Source organism: Misgurnus anguillicaudatus, unplaced genomic scaffold (genome assembly GCF_027580225.2).
Source record: "Misgurnus anguillicaudatus unplaced genomic scaffold, ASM2758022v2 HiC_scaffold_33, whole genome shotgun sequence".
NCBI lineage: Eukaryota > Metazoa > Chordata > Actinopteri > Cypriniformes > Cobitidae > Misgurnus > Misgurnus anguillicaudatus.
The window spans coordinates 8,497,628-8,513,158 of record NW_027395283.1 but is presented as its reverse complement, the minus strand read 5'-3'; the positions used below and the strand labels follow the sequence as shown (position 1 = coordinate 8,513,158).

Sequence of the window (15,531 nt, the reverse complement as noted above, 5' to 3'; positions counted from 1 at the left end):
GAATGGCGTCACTGGCTTGAAGGGTCGGGTGTACCTTTCATTGTATGGACGGACCATAAAAATCTCGAATACATTAGAACTGCCAAAAGACTTAACTCCAGGCAGGCTCGGTGGGACTTTTAGAGCGAGGAGGAAACCAATTGCAACAACCGCGCTTTGCACGTTAAATTAATATATTGCTATGCCCTTCTTGTTTTTCACATCATACATGTATAATAAAGTTCAAATAGATTGTCAATAGTTATGAGAGTAACTTGTTTTTTTTTTTTTGTGAATTTGAATTCAAAATGTAATACTATGCTATTCATATTTCGTTAAATACAGTGAATGTGTGAAAAAAGTGAAAGATGACAGAATAACTGCATAGCGTCGTCTGCATAGATGCAGTTTCTAAGATTAAAATTACTTTAATTTAACTGATCCACCCAAATACAAAGCGGCATAATATAACTGATTGCTTACCAGCATTAAAACCACTTAAAATAAAAACCTTAGGTTTTTTCTTTGTATGCAGCGTCCGCTCTGTGGATTAGGATGTTGCAATAACGCCGGTGGCTTTATTATTAACTGACTGAATACTTGACTCTTACCTGACATTTAGATATGAAAGTTTACCATCAACAGTACCTGCGCGAAACATTAAACATTGATGATCATCTGCCGACTTGACTGTTTCTGCACGTCCTCAGTCCGCTTAATTAACGGCTTTTCGTTCTATCCGCGTGAGCTAAACATTTTTGTTCTGTACTTTTTTACTTGCATGTATTTCTACATATTTTCAGCCAAGTAACACTCAGGATATAATATAAGTTATTATAGATAGCATAAAAGCTTGTTCTGAAAGGATGACAATTATAAAAACGATATTTCCAGCTTAATTTAGCCAAAATAATGATTTATTCGTTTTCATACTTTATATATGTTAATTTATCTACTAATATATTATTGAAAATGCCATAAATAAATATTCATTGCCTTCTGTAAGCTATTGCATTCGTTTTGTACATTTATAGGTGCATAAATACTGTCTAATTTAAATTTCTTTAAGACGTGGTTGTGTTCTCTATTTATCGATGCTCTGTAAATTTGCACTTAAAAACCTTCTTGTTAGAAAATTGTTCTTCAATTAATTTTTTTTTCAAAAATATATTTAGCTGAAGAAGGCTAATATATAGCTTGTTAATCTTTTTATCAAAAAAAGGAAAGTCATGTAACTTAGCCTACCCTGCTTCTACATCGGTGCAGCTTGTTCTGGATTTAAATAATACTTTTATTTTAGTAAATGAAGGCAGTAAAACCGCAAAGGGCACTAGTGAGCCATGCAAAATCACCGCATTTACCTTTCAATCACAGTTTACATCGGGATATTGCCAATTCCACGTATACAGGGGTAACTCTCTCTGCTCACGCATGTAAACGGGTTATTCCGAATGTTTCAGAAACCCGAAACCCGACCTTAACTCGACCATAACCCGAAAAATGACAGCATGTAAACGTAGTCAATGTCATAAAACTTCATGATCTTAGATTTTAATATAAAGTATGCAAAGCTTTGGTGTTTAAAATGTGCTTTACTTTTGCAATTACCGAAATGCTTCTTGAAATTTTAGAACTTACATATTTAATATGAGAGTTCCAAGTAATTCTATCATCCATAATAACTCCAAGGAATTTAATTTCATGCACCCGCTCTATAACAACGTCCTCTATCTGAATTACTTCCTGAGCATTAGAATTACCAGGTCCGAATATCATCATTTTGCTTTTTCCCAGATTTAATGATAATTTATTTTCTTTGAACCACTTATTAACACGTTTGAGTTCCAAAGTAACTATTTGACACAGTTGTTTTAAGTCGTTTCCAGACGCAAAAATATTTGTATCATCTGCAAACAAAACAAATCTAAGTAGCCTATTTGAGATGTTTTACAAATATCATTTATATACATGTCAAACAGTTTTGGGCTCAGTATTGAACCTTGAGGCAAACCACACACGCTTTCTTGATAACTTGATTGATAATCTCCTATTTTCACGTATTGTTTTCTATTTTCCAAATAACTGATCATCCACTGTAATGCAACTCTTCTAATTCCATAATGTTCTAGCTTATTAATTAAAATATCGTAATTTATTGTGTCAAATGCCTTACTTAGGTCAATAAATAATCCTATTGCATATTTCTTGTTATCTACAGCATTAGTTATTTCATCAATTGTATCAAAGAGTGCATGCGAAGTTGAACAATTATTCCTAAAACCAAACTGATTATCTGAGAGTAATTTATTTCTTTCAATAAAACTACTAAGTCTAGAATTAAAAACCTTCTCTAAAATTTTTGAAAATTGCGGTAAAAGTGAAATCGGCCTATAATTAGTAAAGAGATGCTTATCTCCTGCCTTAAACAAAGGAATCACTTTTGCTATTTTCATACCTTCAGGAAATTGGCCAGTTTGCAATGATAAGTTGCAAATGAATGTTAACGGCTTACTAATACTTTCAATAACACTTTTTAAGGTCTTCATATCCATATCATAATGATCTGTCGAGGTTTTATTTTTACACCCTCTAACAATGTCCAATATCTCATTTTCCTCAACATGTATAAGAAACAGTGTTTTAGGATTTGTATCTATTAAATCACAATTGTATCTCTCAACATTTGCAATATTTGCAGCAAGGTTTGGGCCAACATCCACAAAGAATTTATTAAACCTATCAACTACTGTATTCATATTGTTTATAGTTTTATCCTTATCTCTAAAATATTGTGGGTAATTAATCATTCCAGATTTATTTCTAATTAAATTATTTAAAATATTCCATAAGCCTTTACTATTATTCTTATTGCTATCTAACAATTATTATTATAATAATCCTGTTTACATTTTCTTATGATACCAGTCAATTTATTTTTGTATTTCTTGTATTTATCCTCCGCTTCTTTTGATCTATATTTTATAAAATTTCTGTAAAGTGAATTTTTTACAAGCATTCAACAATCCCTTAGACATCCACTCATTTTCTTTGCACTTTCTTTTTTTACAGTATTTTTTTATTGGACAATTTTTATCATAAACTTTTAGAAATATTCGCATAAACTAATCGTATGCCTTAATAGTATCATTTTCTCTATATACACTACTCCAATCTTGCATTAGTAATTCTTTTTTAAGTGCTTCAATAGTTTTCTTTGTTTTTACCCTTCTAAACCAATACATAGTATCCTCTTCATTTTTTTGAAATTCATTTTTATTTAATACAAAAACTGGAAGGTGATCGGTGATATCATTTATCATTAGTCCGCTGACTGTGTTATGTCATTGGAAAAAATATTATCAATCAAAGTCGCGCTATAGTTTGTAATTCTACTCGGTTTCGTTATTAGAGGAAAAAAAACTATACTAAATAGAGTACTAATAAATTCGTCAGTCTTTTTATGTTTATTTGGGTTTTCGCTTCCTTTTAACTGTGTCCGTATAGTCCTCGTTTATAAAAATTTTAGTTCCTTTGAGACGTTTTGCATGGTGCAAAATAATTTCGCGGTCCTTCCAGTGTCGTAGCTGCACAATGATGGGTCTTGGCCGGTCTCTCCCACCGTCAGGTTTCCCTACCCGATGCGCCCGTTCCACCTCCACCGTGTGCTGCAGCTGTAGCTTCTCCACCAAAAGATTTTTAACTTTTTCCTCCGCGTCGGCCCAGGTTTCCCCTGCCGATTCCTTCACTCCCTCAAATACCAAGTTGTTTCTGCGACTTTGCCCCTCCAGGTACTCCATTTTGTCAGTGATGGTGAGCATACTGTCGCAAACTTTATAGACGTCAGATTGCAACTTGTTGTTACGTTCAGATAGCTTTGCATTCTCTTCCTTCAGATTGTCCACCTCACCTTGTGTAAACTGTAGGCTTGTTTTAAGTTCTTGAATGTCCTTTAATATTGCATCCATTCGGATATTTGTAGTTTCCACAATAATTTTTATGAAACCTTTGAAGTTCTCCTGTTGTTGTTGGAGTAGTTCCTTGAACATATCCTTCTGTTGATCCATTAGCCCAATGACTCGACTGAGGCTCACATACTCTTCTTCCGTTGCCAAATCTACCTGCTGCTTAATCTCTGTTTTTGATGGTTTTGGCATTTTGCTCTCCTCTCTCGACAAGCACAATAAGATTTGGTAAATTGAGAATCTAAATCCGAATAGCGTAGTTTAGCGTAGTTTAAATGCGAATGTTGCGACTCCACACGCCAACACCACACTTCAACAAACATACACAAATGCTGCTTAAAGCTTTATCACGCAAAGAAGAAGCCCAATGAAAACAAGATCCACAAATGCTCTTCTGTCTGATTTCAAATGGACTGAGACAAAACTGTTCTGTGATCAGACAAATCAAAGTTTGGAAACTAAAGAGGAGAGAGATCATCTGTATTGTTATCAGTGCTCACATCAAAAGCCTTCATCTCTGTTGGTATGGAGGAGGATTAGTGTCTAAATGAGCAGCTTTCACATCTGGAAAGACCTCTTCGCTCTTATAGGAAATGTGTAGACAGAAGCTGAGTTAGGATGAAGATTTACCTCCAACACTTCAAAGTCAGATTTAGATAAAGTCACAGATCAGATCCTGTACTGAATAATCAACTCATACGATTAAGAGGAAGTGATGTCACTATTGTGTCGTCTTATTCACCATCAGATCATACTGAAGATCAGACATCTTTACACCTTTTTATTGAAAGTGAGTCCTAAAAATGAAAGAGAAAGTCAATCAGATATGAGATCATCATCAGTGTCAGATGAAGAGACAGAAAAACAAACTATTAGTGCTGTCAGTCAGTGATAGAAATGAAATCTTCAACATAATAAACATGTCAACAATCTGTTTATCACATACACATGAGCTACAACATACAAAAAAAACACATTTCATCTATTTCCTCTGAATATTTGATGTCAATGTAAGAGATGAATGTATTGATATGTATGTAGTATAATATAATGACACACTGATCTTTTTTCTAATCTTCATCTGTATCATTTATCATCTGTACTTTGTGTTTATCTGTTGTGTATATATTGTGTTTGTGTTGTTATTTCTGTCTGTATTCTGATGATTTGATAAATAATGCTTAAAACATGAAATAAAAACCAAGTTGTTATAAAAAGAGTTTAAGATGAACATCTAGTCAAGTGTGCATAACTATAGAGGTGTCGGCCTATCAAACAAACCCCATTAACAAACATCATATATAATGTGTAAGAAGAGTAAGATCACAGTATTAAATCCTGGAGTGAACAAACTCAACATCACAGTTAGTAAACAGACTCAGACATTGGATTGAATTCTTATTGTGTTGATCTGACAAAGCATCAAGTGTTGTTCATGTACACTTCATATTTTCTGTTTGTTGGGTTTAAAGGATACACAGCCTATAACAGCAGCAGATCAATTTACATTTATTTCTAATATTTACATTCTAGGATTTAAATGACACTGCATTAGTTTACTTTAAACATTTATTTAAATGAGCTCTACTCACCGTACTGTCTCTAGTTTATAATGTGGATCATCTTTTAGATCAGAGATCAGCTTCACTCCTGAACCTGTGAGATTATTACGAGACAGATTCAGTTCTCTCAGGTGTGATGGGTTTGATCTCAGAGCTGAAGTCAGGGCAACACAACATTCATCTGTGATATTACACCTCCACAACCTGTAGAGAACAGAGACTTTACGTGAATTATACAAAACTACAAACAAAAGTCTCTAACCTCAATCTCTTCATGTAATGTTCCTCTTTGAATCCCTCAGTAACTGAGACACTGTGTGTTTAAATGTCAAATAAATCCATCACACAGCTGACTATTAGTGTTAGATGTCCTAAACCACATGAACATTTCTTCATAAATCTGTATTGAGTTCATGACTCACACTTGTAATTCTCATCAGGTATTTGATGTAAAAATCTTCCTCTATTACAGGAGGAATATCAGCTGGAGATAACATAACTCTGATCTTACATTTAAAGATGTTACAGTGTTTAAAGATCAATTTCACTCAATCTATAAAAACATTATTAATGTGTGTGTCAGTGTCAATGATGGATCAATGTTTTTAATCATCTTTATAAAAACAACACGACGAGGAGAAAAACTCTTCATACACAATAATATCAGCAAAGATTTCATCAAAGAAACACCAAACTACATTTTCTGACATTTTAACAGAGGAGTTTTGTTGCACGTTGTGAAGGAAATTGAAATGAATCATAACTAATTATAACTAACATGTCTTTTCCTTACAGGTTTGAACCATAGACTGTAAAAAAATATGGACGACGCGACCTGGCCTCCCACCATTGTAATGAATTGAAGCCAAAAATGTCCGACCACGGTCGCCGCCATGTTACGTAAAAACGTCAGTTTGGAGCCGAGGCATGCGCAGAAGGAATCGTCCGTGAAGCCAGAGGCGGAGCCGCGGTATTAAACTTCCGCCCAAACGCTCGCGCGGCCAATTCAACCACTCCAATCATAACGACACGCCCCGTTTCTATAGCATCAAATTACAAGCTAAAATGAAACTTATCACAAAAATTAACACTTGAACATATATCAGCGTGATAACAACTACTTGAAAGGACCAAAACCATCTTTCGAAAACTTTTATTGGAAGTGTAAATATTTTTTTTATTTAGAGCATAGTCCCATTCATTTGAATGGAGAGGGCGGGGTTATGACTTGTACTGCAGCCAGCCACCAGGGGGCGATCAAAGAGCCAGAGGCTTCACTTTTCAAGGCTTATGAGGCACACCCGGTTTGAACATTTGTACTGTATGCTTTTGACAACAAAATGTGTTGAAATAATAGAGGAAGTACGTGTGGTTAAATGATTTCAATTTAAAATCCCATGACTTGTCAAAGCTGAGGTTATCAAGAAAGTTAAATTTGGTTTTGTCTGCATGTTAACAGAGAAGAGTTTCTGAATTGCAGATATGAAGAATAAATCATATTAGAGATAAATGATGTGACTTTGTCATGTATCTATCCTATATAAACTATTTTATTCTTTCTGATGAGGAGGATTCAGTCGTGATTAAATCATATTCAAAGACATTGACTGGAGTCTGTCAGGTTGAACACATGATCTTATTTCCTCAAGCGTTTGTGTTCATTAGGGGTGGGAATCGTTTGGACCCTCATGAATCGATTCAGAATCAACATATATAATTAATATGTTAACCAGCATATCGATACGTAACTGTAACTGACATATCATCTAATTCTCATCATTATACACAGTGATTTTGGCAGTATTATTGTATTTATCTAATGCAGCGCACCCAGCGCCTCTGTCTGAATAACAAATGATGTGAATATTTTTACAGAAATATATATTCATGTTCTTATCTATATCTAAACATTTAGCGGCAGGTTTTTGGAAACGCTATTAGCACATCAGATGAGTCCGTAAATGAAAGGCGCTGTTTCTTCCTGCCGCTCACTGAACAGAGAAAAGGCAGATGAAGATCATCCCAACATGTATTTTATTTTCTTGCAGTTTATAATGAGTCAAATAGGGCTAGATGTGTTTTTTTTTCTTTCTCTTCTGCTCTTCTTTCTCTTCCCTCCCGCAGTTGAGTTCAGCCTTTTGGTTCTGATAACATCACCTCATTATTTTGTAAAATAACTTTTAAGAATCAATTCTTGACACTAGTGAATGATGCATCAAAGAATACAAAATTTCATAGTTTTTCATTTTTTTTCATTTTTCATATAATGGACAAAATGTTGTGTGACTCTTCTGTGTTTGTCTTCTGTGGACACCCGGTGAGGATAAATGTCTTGTGTGTGTTGTCTACATGGTTATGTAACTTAAGTCAGTCAGGTGTATAGGGGAAATCTAACAACACAACATCATAATTATTCATGAGACTGCTGATGTATCTGCTTACTGATCAGGGCCCAGTTCCCCAAAACGTTCTTATCGCTAAGTAGTTCTTAACCTATTTCTTAACCTCACTCTTAACTCTATGGCACGATTCCCAAAACGTTCGTACGCTAAGTATATCTTCTGTAAGTCACACTTTCGTAAGGTTGGTCTGGATCATTCGTAAGTTCTCTCTAGCGTTGTTTGAGCACAAAACGCTATCGCCGCCACTGTGCAGCAGTCTTTAGAAATCAGCACAGCGCAGTACAAGTCAAACTATGGTATGTTATCAATGATTTTATGTTATGGACATTTTTAAGACCTATAATAAAATATGTTTGCAATGGATACAGGACTATTTATGCAGTTGACTTTATTTGGTATCAGAACTAATGAATCAAAGACGGCGCCGGTGTTTGTTCCTCATTGAAGTCTGTTCCCTCTATGTTTATAGCGTTTTCATCACATTACATTTATAATTTATTTAGAAAGATTAAAGATTTCAATTGGTTATACTAAAAATCAATAATATCATGTATTCTATTCTACCCGTTCTCACCAAGATGCGTACAAATATGACACGCAGTGTGATTATCGTGCAATAGATATGCCAAATTCCGATTTTGCGTGCATATGATACGCCAGTCCTTCCCATTCACTTATATGGTGAATCGTTTCGTGACGTTTTATTTATTGTTTTCTCATTTTTTTTCTGTTTTTTAAACCATTTTCGCTTGGGTTTAGGGTTAGATTTCACATTTATTTAAGCAGGTTATTTAATATACAGGTTTCTCTATGTTTTTATCTATATTTAAGCCATGGTCGCTTGGAGTTGGGGTTAGAGTTGGGTTTTGGGTTAGGATGTCATTTTTATATAACAAAAAGTTGTTCTAACCCTAAACCCAAGCGAAAATGGTAAAAAAAACAGAAAACAAATGAGAAAACAATAAATAAAACGTCACAAAACGATTCGCCATATAAGTGAATGGGAAGGACTGGCGTATCATAGGACTGGCCGACTGAAGCTAGCATTTTCCGATCTAATGGCGGATTCATCTGATATATGCTTTTCTGACCTGTCCTCGCCTGAGCGGGAAGCTGCAAAGGAGTTGATCGGTTTGAGCAGATCCAACGCGAGCTACAGCGCCCACTTCACCATGTCTCCGGACGTCCACAAGCGACCGAGGAATGCGACAAACGAGTGCTCCACGCGATGCAGCTTCACTGACCGTAAACGAGTGAACGGAGACGCCATTGCTCAACATGAAAGCGATCGGGAAGATGTGGAGGAGCTGCTGCCCGGCCTTCGCAGATTCAGCATGCCCCACATCACCCTGGACCCAGACGTTCGCAGGCGACTGAGGCGTACCACAACCAAACCCCCCACGCGATGCAGCTCCGCGGAGCGCGTTCGGGTAAACAAAGACGCCATCGCCCAGCATGAAAGCGGTAAGACTCCGCTTGTTATTGTAAGATGTACTACTTGCTACATGTATAGTTTAGCTTCTGCCGTTAGCATAGATGGGTTTACATGCACTAAGTGTATTGAAGTATTAAGATTAACTGAGAAGGTTGCTGAACTAGAATCGCGCATCCGAACGCTAGTTGAGGATAGCAAAACCGCTAATGTTACTGTTGTAAATACTGTATCGAGCGAAAAGACTACTGGCTCGGTTCCGACATCAGAGGCTAATGTAAACATTACAAATACTGTATCGAGCGCACATAGTGTTCCGACATCAGATGCTAATGTAAACATTACAAATACTGTATCGAGCGCGCATAGTGTTTATCATAATACACATGGCTCGGTTCCGACATCAGAGTCAAGTCGGCGGTCTAACTGGGTGACTGTCAGGCGGCATAGTCATATACGGCGTCCATCTAAGACCCATAACGTTACGGTACTTTCTAACAGATTCGATCCCCTAAGGAATACACTAGCTGAAATACCTGTTAAAAGTGCCCTGGTCATTGGAGATTCTATACTCAGGAACACTAACATTGTGGCACCAAACACCATAGTCGACTGTATACCGGGAGCCAGAACGTCTGACATTAGATCCAAACTTAAAGTGCTGGCTAATGCTAAGCGGAAGTTTTCTAAGATTGTTATTCACGCCGGAACAAATGACACCAGACTCCGACAGTCGGAAATCACCAAAGATAATATTAAGGAGATGTGTGAAATTGCAAAAACAATGTCAGACAATGTAATATGCTCTGGTCCCCTCCCCGCCTACCGGGGAGATGAAACACATATGGGCGGTTTCCCGGACAGGGATTAGCCTAATCCAGGACTAGGCCTTAGTTAAATTAGGAAATATAACTAGTTTTAACAAATATGCCTTACTAAAAACATTACCTGTGTGCATTTTGAGGCAAAACAAAGGGCCCTGATGTATTTTAAGATATGTCAGTGCAAGTTGTTTTCAGTTTGGACAGCTCTTAAAAATGTTTTAGTCTAGGACTAGTCTAATACCTGTCCGGGAAACCGCCCCATAGTAGATTAGTGTCTCTCAATGGCTGGATGTCAAAGTGGTGCCCTCAGCATAATGTAGGGTTTATAGACAATTGGAAGCATTTCTGGGGTAGACCATTTCTCCTAACCCGAGATGGCCTTCATCCGACATCAGAAGGAAGTGCTATACTCACCAGAAATCTGATTAATATTCTTAATTCTGATATAGTATGACTATCCAGGGCCAAGGTCAGGAAACAGACGGATCAGCTTAACTGTCCGTCTGTTAGCTGGCATGATATGTCTAGATCACATATATCCCAGCACTTCGAGTCGATCTTACCAGAATATCAACACATTTCAACTGTATCTGTTCCCCGAACAAGCAAATACAGAGCACCGCTTGCCACATCACGCACAAATTTGATCAACATAAAATTAGGAAACAATACATTACAAGATGAACCTCGAATGTTAAAATTCGGCCTTCTTAACATTAGATCGCTTACCAATAAAGAACCTATTGTTAATGAAATAATTAATGACCAAAACTTAGATGCACTCTGTTTAACAGAAACCTGGCTTAAAGCAGACGACTACATTAGTTTAAACGAATCCACCCCACAAGACTATTATTATAAACACGAACCTAGGTTAAAGGGGAGAGGGGGTGGTGTAGCTACAATATACAACAAAATTTTTAAAGTAAACCAAAAATCTGAACTAAAATTTAAATCATTTGAACTAATGTTGTTAAATATGGAAATAACTTATCGTAACCACAAACAGCTCTCTTTCGCCTTAGCTACAATCTATAGACCTCCGGGCCACCATGCAGATTTCCTTAAAGAAATAGCAGATTTTCTGTCTGAGCTTGTAGTCACTGTAGATAAAGCTCTTATCGTTGGTGATTTTAATATTCATGTGGATAACCCAAAAGATGCATTAGGACGTGCGTTTATGGATGTTCTAAATTCTCTCAATATTAGACAAAACGTGACAGGGCCAACGCATACTCGTAAGCACACATTAGACTTAATTCTGTCACTCGGGCTCAATATTAATGACATCAAAATATCACCTCAGAGTGATGCAGTTTCTGACCATTACCTTGTGTCATACACTGTACTTCTAGATAGGATAACTCAATCCACAACATGCTACAGATTAGCCAGAACAATAATTTCCACCACTAAAGATAGCTTTATTAGCACTCTTCCAGACCTGTCCCAAATTAAACATGCAGATAACTGTGATGATCTAGATATTGTAATAGAAAACCTAAACAATGTCTGTTCTAACACATTGGATGCCGTTGCTCCCATTCGAAAAAAGAGAATCAAAGAAAAACAGCCAGCTCCATGGTATGATCATCACACCGCAGCTCTTAAAAAGGCAGCTAGGAAAATGGAAAGAAATTATAGAAGCACAAAGTTAGAAGTATGGCGTGCAGCATGGAAAGATAGTGTTAAACACTACAGACAGGCTATTAAAACCGCCAGATCTACCTATCTTAGCAAGCTTATAAATGAGAATCATAATAACCCGCGTTTCCTCTTTAGCACCGTTGCAAAACTGACTAGAAACAAAGAACAAACAGAAACCAATAGTAAACTCCAACACAATAGTAACGACTTCATGAACTTCTTTTCTAACAAAATTACGGCTATAAGGGAAAACATCGTAGCTACACAGGCAACCACCACTCTACCCGTTAGTTCCATTAACACTACACTACCACACGAACATCTTGATTCATTTAAACCTACTACAATAGAAGAGCTCTCTAAACTAGTAACGTCATCCAAATCATCGTCCTGTATATTAGACCCCGTTCCCACAAAACTACTTAAAGAGGTATTCCCTGTAGTGTCAACCCCAGTTCTAAATATCTTTAACTCATCGCTAGAAATGGGATACGTTCCAACATCTTTCAAACTAGCAGTTATCAAACCGCTGATTAAAAAACCACAGCTTGATCAGGGAGAGCTTAATAACTTTAGACCAATCTCAAATCTCCCTTTTCTTTCGAAAATATTAGAAAAGGTAGTGGCAAGCCAGTTACGCACATTCTTGACAAATAATAGTACATATGAAAAGTTCCAATCAGGATACAGGCCCCACCATAGCACAGAGACAGCGTTGCTTAGAGTTACAAATGACCTCCTATTAACATCCGATCGTGGTGAAATCTCAATTCTTATATTACTAGACCTTAGTGCAGCCTTTGACACAATAGATCATACAATCTTACTCAATAGACTAGAAAACTATGTTGGTATCAGTGGTCAGGCGCTAGCCTGGTTTAGGTCGTATCTAACCAATCGCTATCACTTTGTTTATGTAAACGAGGAAGAGTCATATCACTCCCTGGTTAAATACGGTGTACCGCAGGGATCGGTTTTAGGTCCTATCCTGTTCTCTTTATACATGTTACCTCTAGGAGACATTATCAGGAAACATAACATAAGTTTTCACTGCTATGCGGATGATACCCAGCTTTACATCTCCTCACATCCCAGCGAAACACACACGTTTTCTAAGCTAACAGACTGCCTTAGCGATGTTAGTGACTGGATGGCACATAACTTTCTTAAGCTGAACTCCAATAAGACAGAGATACTTATTATTGAACCGAATCGCTACAAACATAATATGTCAGATTACACGTTGCACATAGATGGCTGCACTGTGGTGCCATCTTCCACGGTAAGGAACTTAGGTGTGATGTTCGACAGCAACTTATCCTTCGATAGTCATATCGCCAACGTCTGCCGTACAGCTTTCTTCCACCTTAGAAATATCTCGAAAATACGCCATATACTGTCTACATCTGACGCAGAGAAGCTTATCCATGCTTTTATGACCTCTAGAATAGACTATTGTAACTCGCTACTCGGGGGATGCCATGCAAATCAAGTAAACAAGCTTCAGCTAGTTCAAAACGCTTCCGCAAGGGTACTTACTCGATCTAAAAAGTATGACCACATAAGCCCAATTCTGGCATCTTTACACTGGCTACCAGTTAAATATCGCATACAATTTAAAATATCACTAATCACCTACAAAGCTTTAAATGGCCTAGCACCCTCATATCTTAGAGAATTACTATCAGAATACAATCCATCACGCACACTACGGTCACAAAATTCTGGTCTCTTGATTATCCCTAGACCATCAAAAGTGTCTAAAAGTGGAAGGTCATTTTCCTACTTAGCCCCTAAGCTCTGGAATGATTTACCAACCGATGTCCGAGAATCAGACACAGTCGATAATTTTAAATCTAGACTTAAAACTTTTCTCTTCAACAAAGCATTCGCATAATTTGTCTAGTAAAAGTACTTAACTCGAAATAGTTATTTGTACCGAACAAAGCACTCGCGGTCATAAAACAGACCAACCAAATAAATAAATAAAAACCTTATCTTAACATATAGTCGGATTGCGATTTTGGAACTTTCGTGTTCTTGTGAATAGTATGCCATACAAACCCGTTTGCCACTGAACGTGCATTAACGGCGTCAGTGGGGCATCCAGCCTTAGTCAAACGGGTTGGCACGTATGGTTGGGTTGTGACTTTGGCATTTTCGTGTGTCTTGTGAATAATATGCCATACAAACCCGTTTGCCACTGAACCTGCATTAACGACGACAGTGGGGCATTCCGGCCTTAGTCAAACGGGTTGGCACGTATGGTTGGGTTGTGTTTTTGGCGCTTTCTTTATATTGCGAATACTATGCCATACAGACCCGTTTGCCACTGAACCTGCATTAACGACGACAGTGGGGTTACAGGCCTTAGTCAAACGGGTCAACAGGTTTCATTTTCTCTTTCTCTTAAAAATCAGAAGGTGACCATTAGTTACCATACATACCGTCGCAGTGGGCCCCCCAATTTGCAAAATATACCGTCGCAGTGGGCCCCCAATTTGCTAAATCCTCAACTATGGATAATATAATTATGCCGCAATAGTTAGTCTGTCTGAAACTAAGCTGATTAAACCACATCCCTGTGTGACACTTGCATTACATGTGAACGGCCCCTACGCTAATATGATTTTGTTTTTCTCTCCCTGTCCTGTCCTCGACCCTGAGGACAATGGGACAAACAGACCCAGTTCCGGTAGATGTGAAAGTCGACACACCTCTGATCTACTGGTCGTCCATCAATGTGATGCCCAGCTGATGCCTGACCAACGACCACCGGCAGAACCCGCTTAATCTCCGCTTAATCCCCGCTTAATCTCCTTATCCGTTTATATGTCTGTATATACATATATATCTCCCAAGGGTTTTTCCCTCCTAGGACTTTTTATTTTTTATTTCCTCGGCTAAACAACCCGGGGTTTTTTTTTTTTTTTCTCCTAGGGGGTTTTTTACCCCGGGGAGGTAGCCTGCTTGGGCTTAATTTAGCTTCTTCTCCTAGACGTTACATTAGTAATACGCTCGTTCATAATGTCGAGTCATAGCCGCAGCAAATTTGACTGCATATGCTATTGTGTATTATGTTATGCTATCTGTCATTTTTCTGTGCTTTTACTGCTTCTATTAATGTAAAGCTGCTTTGAAACAATTGAATATTGTGAAAAGCACTATATAAATAAAATTGAATTGAATTGAATTGAATTGAATGCACGCAAAATCGGAATTTGGCGTATCTATTGCACGATAATCACACTGCGTGTCATTTGTACGCTTTTTGGTATATTTGACAGTTTTATGCCTTTTAACATATAGCTCTTTTTTCTCTACGGTTTGTTTTAAAACTGTTATGTTTCCATACATAATAAATATATATTATAAATATAATACGATTCATATTGTAAAAATAATTGACTTACAATCAAAAACAGTCAAGATACATTACATAAATGCACACATATACATCTCAGTAGCCATTAAAACTTTCAATGTATATAAAGAATAAACGTATAATGTGATAAAAACGCTATAAAAACATTACACTAAAGGGAAACATAGGGAACAGACTTCCACACAACACCGGTAACTCCAAAACAATTTTTTTTTATTCGGCAACCCTTAAACCTTTTGACATTTTGCCTGACGTGGCTAAATAAAAAAAAAAAATTGCCTCCCAAGACAACTCATTATGGAGCTGCTGGATCTTCTCAGACCATATTCTCTATCTAA

The 15,531-nt window shown here is 37.1% G+C and overlaps 1 protein-coding gene across 2 annotated transcripts in view; it reads right to left on the bottom strand.

Moving 5' to 3' along the window:
- Positions 1-15,531, bottom strand: part of LOC141363221 (NLR family CARD domain-containing protein 3-like) — a 460,117-nt gene that overhangs the window by 382,304 nt on the left and 62,282 nt on the right. The window contains exons 10-11 of one of the 2 annotated variants that reach the window (XM_073865814.1): positions 5,534-5,707; positions 251-4,738 (exon numbers count right to left, since the gene is read on the bottom strand). In XM_073865814.1, the coding sequence (XP_073721915.1) occupies positions 4,723-4,738; positions 5,534-5,707 (190 nt within the window). In that variant the 3' untranslated portion in view covers positions 251-4,722. Of the gene's footprint in view, positions 1-250; positions 4,739-5,533; positions 5,708-15,531 lie in introns of those variants that run through there. The other variant, XM_073865813.1, reaches the window with a different exon arrangement.